General features: G+C 40.6%; 1 protein-coding gene across 1 annotated transcript in view; it reads left to right on the forward strand.

The window, feature by feature from the left end:
* Window positions 1-15,000, forward strand: part of LOC139753932 (probable glutamate receptor) — a 116,635-nt gene that overhangs the window by 53,133 nt on the left and 48,502 nt on the right. The window contains exon 9 of the mRNA XM_071670891.1: window positions 4,648-4,865. Coding sequence (XP_071526992.1) covers window positions 4,648-4,865 — 218 coding nt within the window. The remainder of the gene's footprint in view (window positions 1-4,647; window positions 4,866-15,000) is intronic.

Consider the following 15,000-nt stretch of genomic DNA (forward strand, 5'->3'; position numbering starts at 1 on the left):
GTTCGCTGATGATACAGCGCTGGTGGCTGATTCATGTGAGAAACTGCAGAAGCTGGTGACTGAGTTTGGTAAAGTGTGTGAAAGAAGAAAGTTAATAGTAAATGTGAATAAGAGCAAGGTTATTAGGTACAGTAGGGTTGAGGGTCAAGTCAATTGGGTGGTAAGTTTGAATGGAGAAAAACTGGAGGAAGTAAAGTGTTTTAGATATCTGTGAGTGGATCTGTCAGCGGATGGAGCCATGGAAGTGGAAGTGGATCATAGGGTGGGGGAGGGGGCGAAAATCCTGGGAGCCTTGAAGAATGTGTGGAAGTCGAGAACATTATCTCGGAAAGCAAAAATGGCTATGTTTGAAGGAACAGTGGTTCCAACAATGTTGTATGGTTGCGAGGCGTGGGCTATGGATAGAGTTGTGCGCAGGAGAGTGGATGTGCTGGAAATGAAATGTTTGAGGAGAATGTGTGGTGTGAGGTGGTTTGATCGAGTAAGTAACGTATGGGTAAGAGAGATGTGTGGAAATAAAAAGAGCGTGGTTGAGAGAGCAGAAGAGGGTGTTCTGAAATGGTTTGGGCAAATGGAGAGAATGAGTGAGGAAAGATTGACCAAGAGGATATATATGTCGGAGGTGGAGGGAACGAAGCGAAGTGGGAGACCAAATTTTAGGTGGAAAGATGGAGTGAAAAAGATTTTGTGTGATCGGGGCCTGAACATGCAGGAGTGTGAAAGGAGGGCAAGGAATAGAGTGAATTGGATCGATGTGGTATACCGGGGTTGACGTGCTGCCAGTGGATTGAATCAGGGCATGTGAATCTTCCAAAAGAAGGAACAGAGAATTGGGCCAGGTGAGGGTATTCCCTCAAAGGCCCAGTCCTCTGTTCTTAACGCTACCTCGCTAATGCGGGAAATGGCGAATAGTTTGAAAAAAAAAATATATATATATATATATATATATATATATATATATATATATATATATATATATATATATATATATATATATATATATATGATGTATATATATACCTTTTTTTCAAACTATTCGCCATTTCCCGCGTTAGCGAGGTAGCGTTAAGAACAGAGGGCTGGGCCTTTGAGGGAATATCCTCACCTGGCCCCCGCCTCTGTTCCTTCTTTTGGAAAATTAAACAAAATAAAAACGAGAGGGGAGGATTTCCAGCCCCCCTGCTCCCTCCCCCTTTAGTAGCCTTCTACGACAGGCATGAATACGTGGGAAGTCCTCGGGGAAAATGAAACCCGATAAGTTCCCAAGTGTACTTTCGTATGATAATAACATCATCAGGGGAGACACAAAAGAGAAATATAAGTAAATTGATGTACATGGAAGATACGAAGCTAGGACGCCATTTGGTAAACATGCGATTGTCCAAGACATACAACGAGCGTTCATAAACTTATCATTTTACAAATTTTATCAACAATAAAGTTATCTAATTTGTTTCCTCTTTTGTGTATAATATTCTACATTGGTAGCGTAGCGTAGTTCACTGACTTGATAGACTAAGCTAAGCTTGCCTAACCTAACTTAACGTAGCCTTAACCACTGATTCTAGCAACTCTAGATTCCAAGTTGCCTGCTTCAGTGAGGTGGAATACCCATTTTTCCGTCATGTTCTGAACTGCTATAGTTCTGGTAGAGGATACATCACGCACAGTGAGATTACTGAATTCATTTCGAGAAGTCTTCATTCTGCCAACTATCGTGTTGAGAGAGCCTTCATCTCCTCTGCATTGATGGGTATGGCACACGCTGTAAATATATAACATCCTGTACCTGTCGTGGCTGTAAACTGGTGTGGGTCTTGTGTCTCCATCTTGGCTGACACATACTTGGTCAGGAGTTCAGAACTCCAAGGTCATCCTGCAGACTGTAGAAAAAGGCTGAATAATACAAAACATGGAACTTTGGAACCACAGTAAGTTAATGTTCATATCGGTGCAGAGATACTGGAACCTTGGGAGGAAGAATGCTCTTCGTTCACGTAATAATGACCTTAAATCCTTGCTCACTGAATCAACAGGAGAGAGCAATCAGTTTTTCATTTCAATGACAAAGGATGGTTATCCTGCGTGGGACTACGAAATGCACTATCGTCTCGTGTACCATCGTCTTGTGTACCATCGTCTCGTGTACCATCGTCTCGTGCACCATCGTCTTATGTACCATCGTTTCGTGTACCATCGTCTCGAGTACTATCGCAGAAAGAAATTAAAGAACTTAACATTCCTTGACGCAAACCCTAAGCCTTTTTAAGTCTATTTCCTTACTTAAAAAAAACCTTGTAAAGTAATTACAGTGTGTGAGAAGTATATATCTAAGTTTTCAAAAGTAATGAAAACTCCTGACTTTTTTCTACGTTCATAATTTCTTCAGAATTAACCAGTGGTGGTACTCTATAAATAAAGTCAGTGGTGGTACCCTCTACATATAAACCCAGAGGAGGTGCCCTCTCTACATATAGATCCTGTGGTGGTACTCTATGTATAAGCCCAGTGGTGGTATCCTCTATATAAACTCAGTAACGGTACCCTCTATACATAAACCCAGTGGTGGTATCCCTCTCTATATAAACCCAGTGGTTGTACCTTCTCTGTATAAGCCCAGTGGTTGTACCTTCTATATATAAATCCAGTGTTGGTGCCCTCTTTACATAAACCGAGTGTTGATACCCTCTTTATATAAACCTAGTGGTGATACCCTCTATATATAAACCCAGTGTTGATACCCTCTTTATATAAACCCAATGGTGGTACCGTCTTTATTTTTTTTTTTTTTTTTTTTTTTTTTTTTTTTATACTTTGTCGCTGTCTCCCGCGTTTGCGAGGTAGCGCAAGGAAACAGACGAAAGAAATGGCCCAACCCCCCCCATACACATGTACATACACACGTCCACACACGCAAATATACATACCTACACAGCCTTCCATGGTTTACCCCAGACGCTTCACATGCCTTGATTCAATCCACTGACATCACGTCAACCCCTGTATACCACATCGCTCCAATTCACTCTATTCCTTGCCCTCCTTTCACCCTCCTGCATGTTCAGGCCCCGATCACACAAAATCCTTTTCACTCCATCTTTCCACCTCCAATTTGGTCTCCCTCTTCTCCTCGTTCCCTCCACCTCCGACACATATATCCTCTTGGTCAATCTTTCCTCACTCATTCTCTCCATGTGCCCAAACCATTTCAAAACACCCTCTTCTGCTCTCTCAACCACGCTCTTTTTATTTCCACACATCTCTCTTACCCTTACGTTACTTACTCGATCAAACCACCTCACACCACACATTGTCCTCAAACATCTCATTTCCAGCACATCCATCCTCCTGCGCACAACTCTATCCATAGCCCACGCCTCGCAACCATACAACATTGTTGGAACTACTATTCCTTCAAACATACCCATTTTTGCTTTCCGGGATAATGTTCTCGACTTCCACACATTTTTCAAGGCTCCCAAAATTTTCGCCCCCTCCCCCACCCTATGATCCACTTCCGCTTCCATGGTTCCATCCGCTGACAGATCCACTCCCAGATATCTAAAACACTTCACTTCCTCCAGCCTCTTTTGCTTTGAAGAATGTATGTGAGAAATACTTAGAAAAGCAAATGGATTTGTATGTAGCATTTATGGATCTGGAGAAGGCATATGATAGAGTTGATAGAGATGCTCTGTGGAAGGTATTAAGAATATATGGTGTGGGAGGCAAGTTGTTAGAAGCAGTGAAAAGTTTTTATCGAGGATGTAAGGCATGTGTACGTGTAGGAAGAGAGGAAAGTGATTGGTTCTCAGTGAATGTAGGTTTGCGGCAGGGGTGTGTGATGTCTCCATGGTTGTTTAATTTGTTTATGGATGGGGTTGTTAGGGAGGTAAATGCAAGAGTTTTGGAAAGAGGGGCAAGTATGAAGTCTGTTGGGGATGAGAGAGCTTGGGAAGTGAGTCAGTTGTTGTTCGCTGATGATACAGCGCTGGTGGCGGATTCATGTGAGAAACTGCAGAAGCTGGTGACGGAGTTTGGTAAAGTGTGTGGAAGAAGAAAGTTAAGAGTAAATGTCAATAAGAGCAAGGTTATTAGGTACAGTAGGGTTGAGGGTCAAGTCATTTGGGAGGTGAGTTTGAATGGTGAGAGGCTGGAGGAAGTGAAGTGTTTTAGACCGTCTTTATATAAACATGAATTCACATGTCTATCAGTTTATATGATTAAACTCGTTAGCAAAAGATTAGATAATAATCTTTTCTTTTCTTTCATACTTATTGCCGTTTTCCATGATAGTGATGTAGCGCTAGGAACAGACAGAGAAATGCCTTATTGGCTTACACCATTTTCTACCAGTCATGTGTAATGCACCGAAACCACAGCATCCTATCCATAACCAGGTCCCACAGGTCTTTCCTTGGTCTCTCCCAGCCGCTTCATAAACACTGGTTAGTCCTTTGACAGCAAGAATAAACAATAATAAGAATGAAACAGTCACTGTCAAATATAGCCAGTGTTTCAGAAATCATCTAACTCGTAACTGTCAAGATTGCCCGTCAGGTTTGTACAGATCACTGCCTAAGACTTGCTCATGCTGCGTCACATGAACCAACGTCTGTGATGATTCTTAGCATCATATCTCGCCAGATAGCCTGGTGCCTCCAGACCTATGGTGGGAGAGGCTGATGCTGGCATCTTGGATGATGATGACGCTGGTGTTGACACGGAGCTACACCGGCAACCTGATGTCCTACCTGGCCGTGAGACACATCTCCCAGCCATACCAGTCGCTACAGGATGTGGTGGATGACCCCTCGGTCTCCATGTTATGGGAGACCAACACCGCCTACGTGCAGTATTTTAAAGTAAGTTTGTGGTAATTTTTCGCTCCTGTGCCAAGGCCGAGACATCACTCCACGACACCATATAAAGGCTACATGTGAAATCTCTAATTCATGAATCCATTGCCTATTCAACAACTGTATCCATACTATATTAATTTTTCTGGACTGGGGACAACGGAAAAGGATTACTAATTGCCTGAGTCCAAAATAAAACTGAATTTATAACGTATAATTATCCGTCTCAGATAAAGAAAAATTACATGATAGATAACAGCAGAAGCAAGAGTGATCTATACGCATTGATGAACTGATGACATCCAGAGAAGGAAGACCAATTCAAAACCTTCTCTCAGCTTCAGTGTAGAAGTGGAAAATAATAGTATGTTACCATTTACAGATTGCATGTCCCATGGGGATAGAAACATGTATAAGTCTGTTGTGTAGAGAAAACCCAACAATGTTTGGTCTTACATTCAATATTACTCAACGCAACATAAGAGCAGATTATCATCATTCTAATTGATGTTCCTTAGGGCATTACGTATATTCAGTTTGTAGATGATGAATTTCAGAGAATATATTCCATTGGATCCAGGTTAAAGTATACTATATGTTTCTTTGATAAATTCCTTAAGATTGCTAGGAAATAAACTTATGGGGATAAACCCAAACCTCCCCTTGATAACAAAAATAATTTATCTGTATCTATTATCGATAATTTTACATTAATTCCGAGGCTGCATTAATAATTCTATGTAAATCTTGCCTTCACCAATGTCAATACAAACAAGAATCTCTGATTCAATAAATCATCAAAGAATTATGCTGGTTATGCTTATAGAATCCCATATAAAAGCTGCAATATGTTTTATGCTAAGCATACTGGTAAAGATCTTTATGTATATATATATATATATATATATATATATATATATATATATATATATATATATATATATATATATATATATATATATATATATATATTGTACTATTTATTTTGCTTTGTCGCTGTCTCCCGCGTTAGCGAGGTAGCGCAAGGAAACAGAGGAAAGAATGGCTCAACCCACCCACATACGCATGTATATACATACACGTCCACACACGCAAATATACATACCTATACGGCTCAACGTATACATATATGTACAAACACAGACATATACATATATACACCTCGCCACACATAAAATAACAGCCACATCCCCCCTCATGTGTGCGAGGTAGCGCTAGGAAAAGACACAAAAGGCCACATTCGTTCACACTCAGTCTCTAGCTGTGACGTAATAATGCACCGAGACCACAGCTCCCTTTCAACTCCCAGGCCCAACAGAACTTTCCATAGTATACCCCAGACGCATCACATGCCCCGTATACCACATCGTTCCAATTCACTCTATTCCTTGAACGCCTTTCACCCTTCTGCATGTTCAGGCCATGATCACTTAAAATCTTTTTCACTGTATCTTTCCACCTACAATTTGGTCTCCCACTTCTCCTCGTTCCCTCCACCTCTGACATACATATCTTCTTGGTCAATCTGTCCTCACTCATTCTCTCCACGTGACCAAACCATCTAAAAACACCCGCTTCTGCTCTCTAATCCACACTCTTTTAATTACCACACATCTCTCTTACCCTTACATTACTTACTCAATCAAACCACCTCACACTACATATTGTCCTCAAACATCTCATTTCTAGCACATCCACCCTCCTCCGCACAACTCTATCAATAGCCCACGCCTAGCAACCAAATAACAATGCTGGAACCACTGTTCCTTCAATCATACCCATTTTTGCTTTCCGAGATAATGTTCTCGACTTCCACACATTCTTCAACGCTGAAGAACCCCCCCCCCAAAAAAACTATGATTCACTTCCGCTTCCATGTTTCCACCCGGTGCCAGATCCACTCCCAGATATCTAAAACACTTTACTTCCTCTAGTTTTTCTCCATTCAAACTAACCCCCCAGTTGACTTGACCCTCAACCCTACTGTACCTAATAACATTGCTCTTATGCACATTTACTCTCAGTTTTCATCTTTCACACACTTTACCAAAATCAGCTACCAGCTTCTGCAGTTTCTCGCATAAATCGAATCAGCCAACAGCGCTATATCATCAGCGAACAACAACTGACTCACTTCCCAAGCTCTCTCATCCACAACAGACTGCATACCTGCCCCTCTTTCTAAAACACTTGCATTCACCTCCCTAACAGCCAAAGTCATAAACAAATTAAACAACCATGGAGACAGCACACACCCATGCCGCAAACCTGCATTCACTGAGAACCAATCACTTTCCTCTCTTCCTACACGTACACATGACTTACATCATGATAAAAACTTTTCACTGCTTCTAACAACTTGAATCCCACACCATACATTCTTAATACTCCACTGAGCATCTCTATCAACTCTATCATATGCCTTCTCCAGATTCATAAATGCTACACACAAATCCATTTGTTTTTTTAAGTATTTCTCACGTACATTCTCAAAGCAAACACCTGATCCACACATCCTCTACCAATTCTGAAACCACACTGCTCTTTCCCAATCTGATGCTCTGTACATGCCTTCACCCTCTCAATCAATACCCTCCCATATAATTTACCAGGAATACTCAAGAAACTTATACCTCTGTAGTTTGAGCACACTTTTATCGCCTTTGCCTTTGTACAATGGCACTATGCAAGCATTTCGCCAATCCTCAGGCACCTCACCATGATTCATACATACATTAGATAGAATCACCAACAAGTCAACAATACAGTCACCCCCTTTTTTGATAAATTCCACTGCAATGCCATCCAAACCCGCTGCCTTGCCGGCTTTCATCTTCCGCAGAGCTTTTACTACCTCTCCTCTGTTTACCAAATCATTTCCCCTAACCCTCTCACTTTGCACACCACCTCCATGAAAACACCCTATATCTGCCACTCTAACATTAAACACATTCAATAAAGCTTCAAAATACTCACTCCATCTCCTTCTCAGATCATCACTACTTGTTATCACCTCCCCATTTGCCCCCTTCACTAAGTTCCCAGTTGTTCCCTTGTCTTAAGCACATTATTTACCTCCTTCCAAAACATCTTTTAATCCTCCGTAAAATCTAATGATACTCTCTCATCCCAACTCTCATTTGCCCTCTTTTCCACCTCTTGCACCTTTGACTTGTCCTGCCTCTTTCTTTTATACATCTCCCAGTCATTTGCATTTTTTCCCTGCAAAAATGGTCCAAATGCCTCTCTCTTCTCTTTCACTAATAATCTTACTTCTTCATCCCACCACTTACTACCCTTTTCCAATCAACCCACCTCCCACGCTTCTCATGCCACAAGCATCTTTTGCGCTAGCCATCACTGCTTCCCTAAATACATCCCATTCCTCCCCCACTCCCCTTACGTCCTTTGTTCTCACCTTTTTCCATTCTGTTATCAGTCTTTCCTGGTACTTCCTCACATAAGTCTCCTTTCCAAGCTCACTTACTCGCACCACCCTTTTCACCCCAACATTTTCTCTTGTTTTTTGAAAACCTATACAAATTTTCAACCTCGCCTCTTTCAAATAACGATCCGACATCCCTCCAGTTGCACCTCTCAGCACATTAACATCCAAAAGTCTATCTTTCGTGCGCCTATCAATTAACATGGAATCCAATAACGCTCTCTGGCCATCTCTCCTACTTACATGCGTATACATATGTATATCTCACTTTTTAAACCAGGTATTCCCAATTACCAGGCCTTTTTTAGAATATGAATCTACAAACTCTTCACCATTTCCATTTACAACACCGAACACCCCATTTACACCAATTATTCCCTCAACTGCCACATTACTCACCTTTGCATTCAAATCAGCCATCACTATAACCCGGTCTCTTGCATCTAAACTACTAACACACTCACTCAGCTGCTCCCAAAACACTTGCCTCTCATGATCTTTCTTCTCTTGCCCAGGTGCATAAGCACCAATAATCACACATCTCTCTCCATCAACTTTCAGTTTTACCCATATGAGTCTAGAGTTTACTTTGTTACACTCTATCACATACTCCCACCACTCCTGTTTCAGGGGTGATGCTACTCCTTCCCTTGCTCTTGTCCTCTCACTAACCCCTGACTTTACTCCCAAGACATGCCTAAACCAATATTCCCCTTAACCCTTGAGCTTCGTTTCACTTAGAGCCAAAACATCCAGGTTCCTCTCCTCAAACATACTACCTATCTCTATCTTTTTTATCATCTTGGTTACATCCACACACATTTAGACACCCCAATTTGAGCCTTGGAGGAGGATGAGCACACCCCGCGTGACTTCTACTTCTCTTACCTCTTTTAGAAAGTTAAAAGCCAAGGAGGTGAGGGTTTCCAGCCCCCCGCTCCCGTCCCCTATAGTCATCTTCTATCACACGTGAGGAATGCGTGGGAAGTATTCTTTTTCCCTTATCCTCAGCGATATATATATATATATATATATATATATATATATATATATATATATATATATATATATATATATATATATATATATATATATATATATATATATATATATATATATATATATATATATATGGTGGCGATGAGAATAAATAAAGGCAGATAGTATGAATTATGTATATGTGTAAATATGTATATGTCTGTGTGTATATATATGTGTACATTGAGATGTATAGGTATGTATATTTGCGTGTGTGGATGTACATATGTATACATATGTATTTTTGTTGGTTGGGCCATTCCTTCGTCTGTTTCCTTGCGCTACCTCGCTAACGCGGGAGACAGCGACAAAGCAAATAAACATATGTATATATATATATATATATATATATATATATATATATATATATACATATATATATATATATATATATATATATATATATATATATATATATATATATATATATATATATATATATATATATATATATATATATATTGGAAAGGATCACAATTTTGCGCGTGATCAAGGTATTCCTATAAGTCCAGGGGGAAAATGAAACACGAAAAGTTCCCAAGTGCACTTTCGTGTAATAATCACATCATCAGGGGAGACACAAGAGAGGAATATAGCAGTCAGTTGATATACATCGAAGAGGCGAAGCTAGGACGCCATTTGGTAAACATGTGATTGTCCAAAACAATCACATGTTTACCAAATGTCGTGTGTGTGTCTATATACATACATGTATACATTGAGATGTATAGGTGTGTATATGTGCTGTGTGTGGACGTGTATGTATATACATGTGTATGTGGGTGGGTTCGGCCATTCTTTCGTCTGTTCCCTTGAGCTACCTCGCTAACACGGAAGACAGCGACAAAGCAAAATAGATAAATATAAAATGATAATATACATACATATATATATATATATATATACATATATATATATATATATATATATATATATATATATATTTTTTTTTTTTTTTTTTCTCTTGCTTTGTCGCTGTCTCCCGCGTTTGCAAGGTAGCGCAAGGTAAAAGACGAAAGAAATGGCCCGAAAAACCCCCATACACACGTAAATACATACAGGTCCACACATAAATATATACATACCCATACATCTCAATGTACATATATATATATATACACACACAGACACACACATATATACACATGCACACAATTCACACTGTCTACCTTTATTCATTCCCATCGCCGCCTCGCCACACATGGACTACCATCCCCCTCCCCCCTCATCTGTGCGAGGTAGCGCTAGGAAAAGACAACAATTGTCCCATTCGTTCACACTCAGTCTCTAGCTGTCATGCAGTGCCCGAAACCAGAGCTTACTTTCCACATCCAGGCCCCACAGAACTTTCCATAGTTTACCCTAGACGCTTCAAATGCCCTGATTCAATCCACTGACAGCACGTCGACCCCGGTATACCACAAAGATCCAATTCACTCTATTCCTTGCCCGCCTTTCACCCTCCTGCATATTCAGGCCCAGATCACTCAAAATCTTTTTCACTCCATCTTTTCACCTCCAATTTCGTCTCCCACTTCTCCTCGTTCCCTCCGACTCCGACACATATATCATCTTGGTCAATCTTTCGTCACTCATTCTCTCCATGTGCCCAAACCATTTCAAAATACCCTCTTCTACTCTCACAACCACGCTCTTTTTATTTCCACACATCTCTCTTACCCTTTACATTACCTTCTGGATCAAACCAACTCACACCACATATTGTCCTCAGACATCTAATTTCCAGAAGATCCACCCTCCTGCGCACAACTCTATCCATGGCCCGCGCCTCGCAACCATACAACATTGTTGGAACCACTATTCCTTCAAACATACCCATTTTTGCTTTCGGATATAATGTTCTCGACTTCCACACATTCTTGAAGGCTCCCAGGATTTTCGCCCCTCCCCCACCCTATGATTCACTTCCGATTCCATGGTTCCATCCGCTGCCAGATCCACTCCCAGATATCTAAAACACTTTACTTCCTCCAGTTTTTCACCATTAAAACTTACCTCCCAGTTGACTCGACGCTCAACCCTACTGTACCTAATAACCTTGCTCTTATTCACATTTACTCTTAACTTTCTTCTTTCACACACTTTACCAAACTCAGTCACCAGCTTCTGCAGTTTTCCAAATGAATGAGCCACCATCGCTGTATCATCAACGAACAACAACTGACTCACTTCCCAAGCTCTCTCATCCCCAACAGACTGCATACTTGCCTCTGTTTCCCAAACTCTTCCATTCACCTCCCTAACAACCCAATCCATTAACAAATCAAACAACCATGGAGACATCACACACCCCTGCCGCAAACCTACATTCACTGAGAACCATTCACTTTCCTCTCTTCCTACACTTACACATGCCTTACATCCTCGATAAAAACTTCACTGCTTCTAACAACTTGCCTCCCACACCATATATTATTGATACCTTCCACATAGCATCTCTATCAACTCTATCATATGCCTTCTCCATATCCATAAATGCTACATACAAATAGATTTGTTTTTCTAAGTATTTCTCACATACATTATTCAAAGCAAACACCTGATCCACACATCCTTTACCACGTCTGAAACCACACTGCTTTTCCTTAACTTGATTCTCTGTACATGCCTTCATCCTCTCAATCAATATCCTCCCATATAATTTATCAGGAATACTCAACAAACTTATACCTCTGTAATTTGAGCACTCACTCTTATCCTCTTTGCCTTCGTACAATTGCACTATGCACGCATTCAACAAATCCTCAGGCACCTCATCATGAGTCATACATACATTATATAACCTTACAAACCAGTCAACAATACAGTCACCCCTTTTTTTAATACATTCCACTGCAATACCATCCAAACCTGCTGCCTTGCCGGCTTTCATCTTCCGTATAGCTTTTACTACCTCTTCCCTGTTTACCAAATCATTTTCCCTAACCCTCTCACTTTGCACACCACCTGGACCAAAACACCCTATATCTGCCACTCTATCATCAAACACATTATACAAATCTTCAAAATACTCACTCCATCTCCTTCTCACATCACCATTACTTGTTATCCCCTCCCCATTAGCCCCCTTCACTGAAGTTCCCATTTGCTCCCTTGTATTACGCACTTTATTAACCTCCATCCAGGACATCTTTTTATTCTCCCTAAAATTTAATGATACACTTTCACCCCAATTCTCATTTGCCCTCATTTTCACCTCTTGCACCTTTCTCTTGACCTCCTGCCTCTTTCTTTTATACATCTCCCACTCATTTGTATTTTTTCCCTGGAAAAATCGTCCAAATGCCTCTCTCTTCTCTTTCACTAATAATCTTACTTCTTCATCCCACCACTCACTACCTTTTCTAATCAACCCACCTCCCACGCTTCTCATGCCACAAGCATCTTTTGCACAAGCCATCACTGCATCCCTAAATACATCCCATTCCTCCCCCACTCCCCTTTCCTCCTTTGTTCTCACCTTTTTCCATTCTGTACTCAGTCTCTCCTGGTACTTCTCCGGGAACTCGGAAAGCAAAAATGGGTATGTTTGAAGGAATAGTGGTTCCAACAGTGTTGTATGGTTGCGAGGCGTGGGATATGGATAGAGTTGTGCGAAGGAGGGTGGATGTGCTGGAAATGAGATGTTTGAGGACAATATGTGGTGTGAGGTGGTTTGATCGAGTAAGTAATGTAAGGGTAAGAGAGATGTGTGGAAGTAAAAAGAGTGTGGTTGAGAGAGCAGAAGAGGGTGTTTTGAAGTGGTTAGGCCACATGGAGAGAATGGGTGAGGAAAGATTGACCAAGAGGATATATATGTCAGAGGTGGAGGGAACGAGTAGAAGTGGGAGACCAAATTGGAGGTGGAAAGATGGAGTGAAAAAGATTTTGAGTGATTGGGGCCTGAACATGCAGGAGGGTGAAAGGCATGCAAGAAATAGAGTGAATTGGAACGATGTGGTATACCGGGGTCGACATGCTGTCAATGGATTGAACCCGGGCATGTGAAGTGTCTGGGGTAAACCATGGAAAGTTCTGAGGGGCCTGGATGTGGAGAGGGAGCTATGGTTTCAGTGCATTATTACATGACAGCTAGAGATTGAATGTGAACGAATGGGGCCTTTGTTGTCTTTTCCTAGCGCTACCTCGCACACATGAGGGGGGAGGAGGTTCTTATTCCATGTGTGGTGAGGTGGAGATGGGAATAAATAAAGGCACACAGTATGAATTTTGTACATGTGTATATATGTATATGTCTGTGTGTGTATATATATATATATGTATACATTGAGATGTATAGGTATGTATATTTGCGTGTGTCGACGTGTATGTATACACATGTGTATGTGGGTGGGTTGGGCCATTCTTTCGTCTGTTTCCTTGCGCTACCTCTCTAACGCGGGAGACAGCGTGTAGGTATGTAGGTATGTAGGTATGTATATTTGCGTGTGTGGACGTATGTATATACATGTGTATGGGGGTGGGTTGGGCCATTTCTTTCGTCTGTTTCCTTGCGCTACCTCGCAAACGCGGGAGACAGCGACAAAAAAAAAAGAAAAAAATATATATTCCTATGAGTTCACGGGGAAAATGAAACACGGAAAGTTCCCAAGTGCACTTTCGTGTAATAATCACATCATCAGGGGAAACACAAGAGGGGAATATAACAGTCAGTTGATATATATCGAAGACGCGAACCTAGGACACCAAATGGCGTGCACTTGGGAACTTATCGTGTTTCATTTTCCCCGTGGAATCATACGAATATCTTGATCACGCGCAAAATTGTGATCCTTTCCAATATATATATATATATATATATATATATATATATATATATATATATATATATATATATATATATATATATATATATATATATATATATATATATATATATCCTCCCCTCTCGTTTTTTTTTTTTTTAATTTTCCAAAAGAAGGAACAGAGAATTGGGCCAGGTGAGGGTATTCCCTCAAGGCCCAGTCCTCTGTTCTTAACGCTACCTCGCTAATGCGGGAAATGGCGAATAGTTTGAAAGAAAGAAAAGAAATATATATATATATATATATATATATATATTATCCCTGGGGATAGGGGATTAAGAATACTTCCCACGTATTCCCTGCGTGTCGTAGAAGGCGACTAAAAGGGGAGGGAGCGGGGGGCTGGAAATCCTCCCCTCTCGTTTTTTTTTTAATTTTCCAAAAGAAGGAACAGAGAATTGGGCCAGGTGAGGGTATTCCCTCAAAGGCCCAGTCCTCTGTTCTTAACGCTACCTCGCTGATGCGGGAAATGGCGAATAGTTTGAAAGAAAGAAAAGATATATATATATATATATATATATATATATATATATATATATATATATATATATATATATATATATATGTATATATATATATATATATATATTCCCATATATATATATATATATGGATGAGGTTGTTAGGGAGGTGAATGCAAGAGTTTTGGAAAGAGGGGCAAGTATGAAGTCTGTTGGGGATGAGAGAGCTTGGGAAGTGAGTCAGCTGTTGTTCGCTGATGATACAGCGCTGGTGGCTGATTCATGTGAGAAACTGCAGAAGCTGGTGACGGAGTTTGGTAAAGTGTGTGAAAGAAGAAAGTTAAGAGTAAATGTGAATAAGAGCAAGCTTA

The sequence above is a fragment of the Panulirus ornatus genome, chromosome 16, assembly GCF_036320965.1.
Source record: "Panulirus ornatus isolate Po-2019 chromosome 16, ASM3632096v1, whole genome shotgun sequence".
NCBI lineage: Eukaryota > Metazoa > Arthropoda > Malacostraca > Decapoda > Palinuridae > Panulirus > Panulirus ornatus.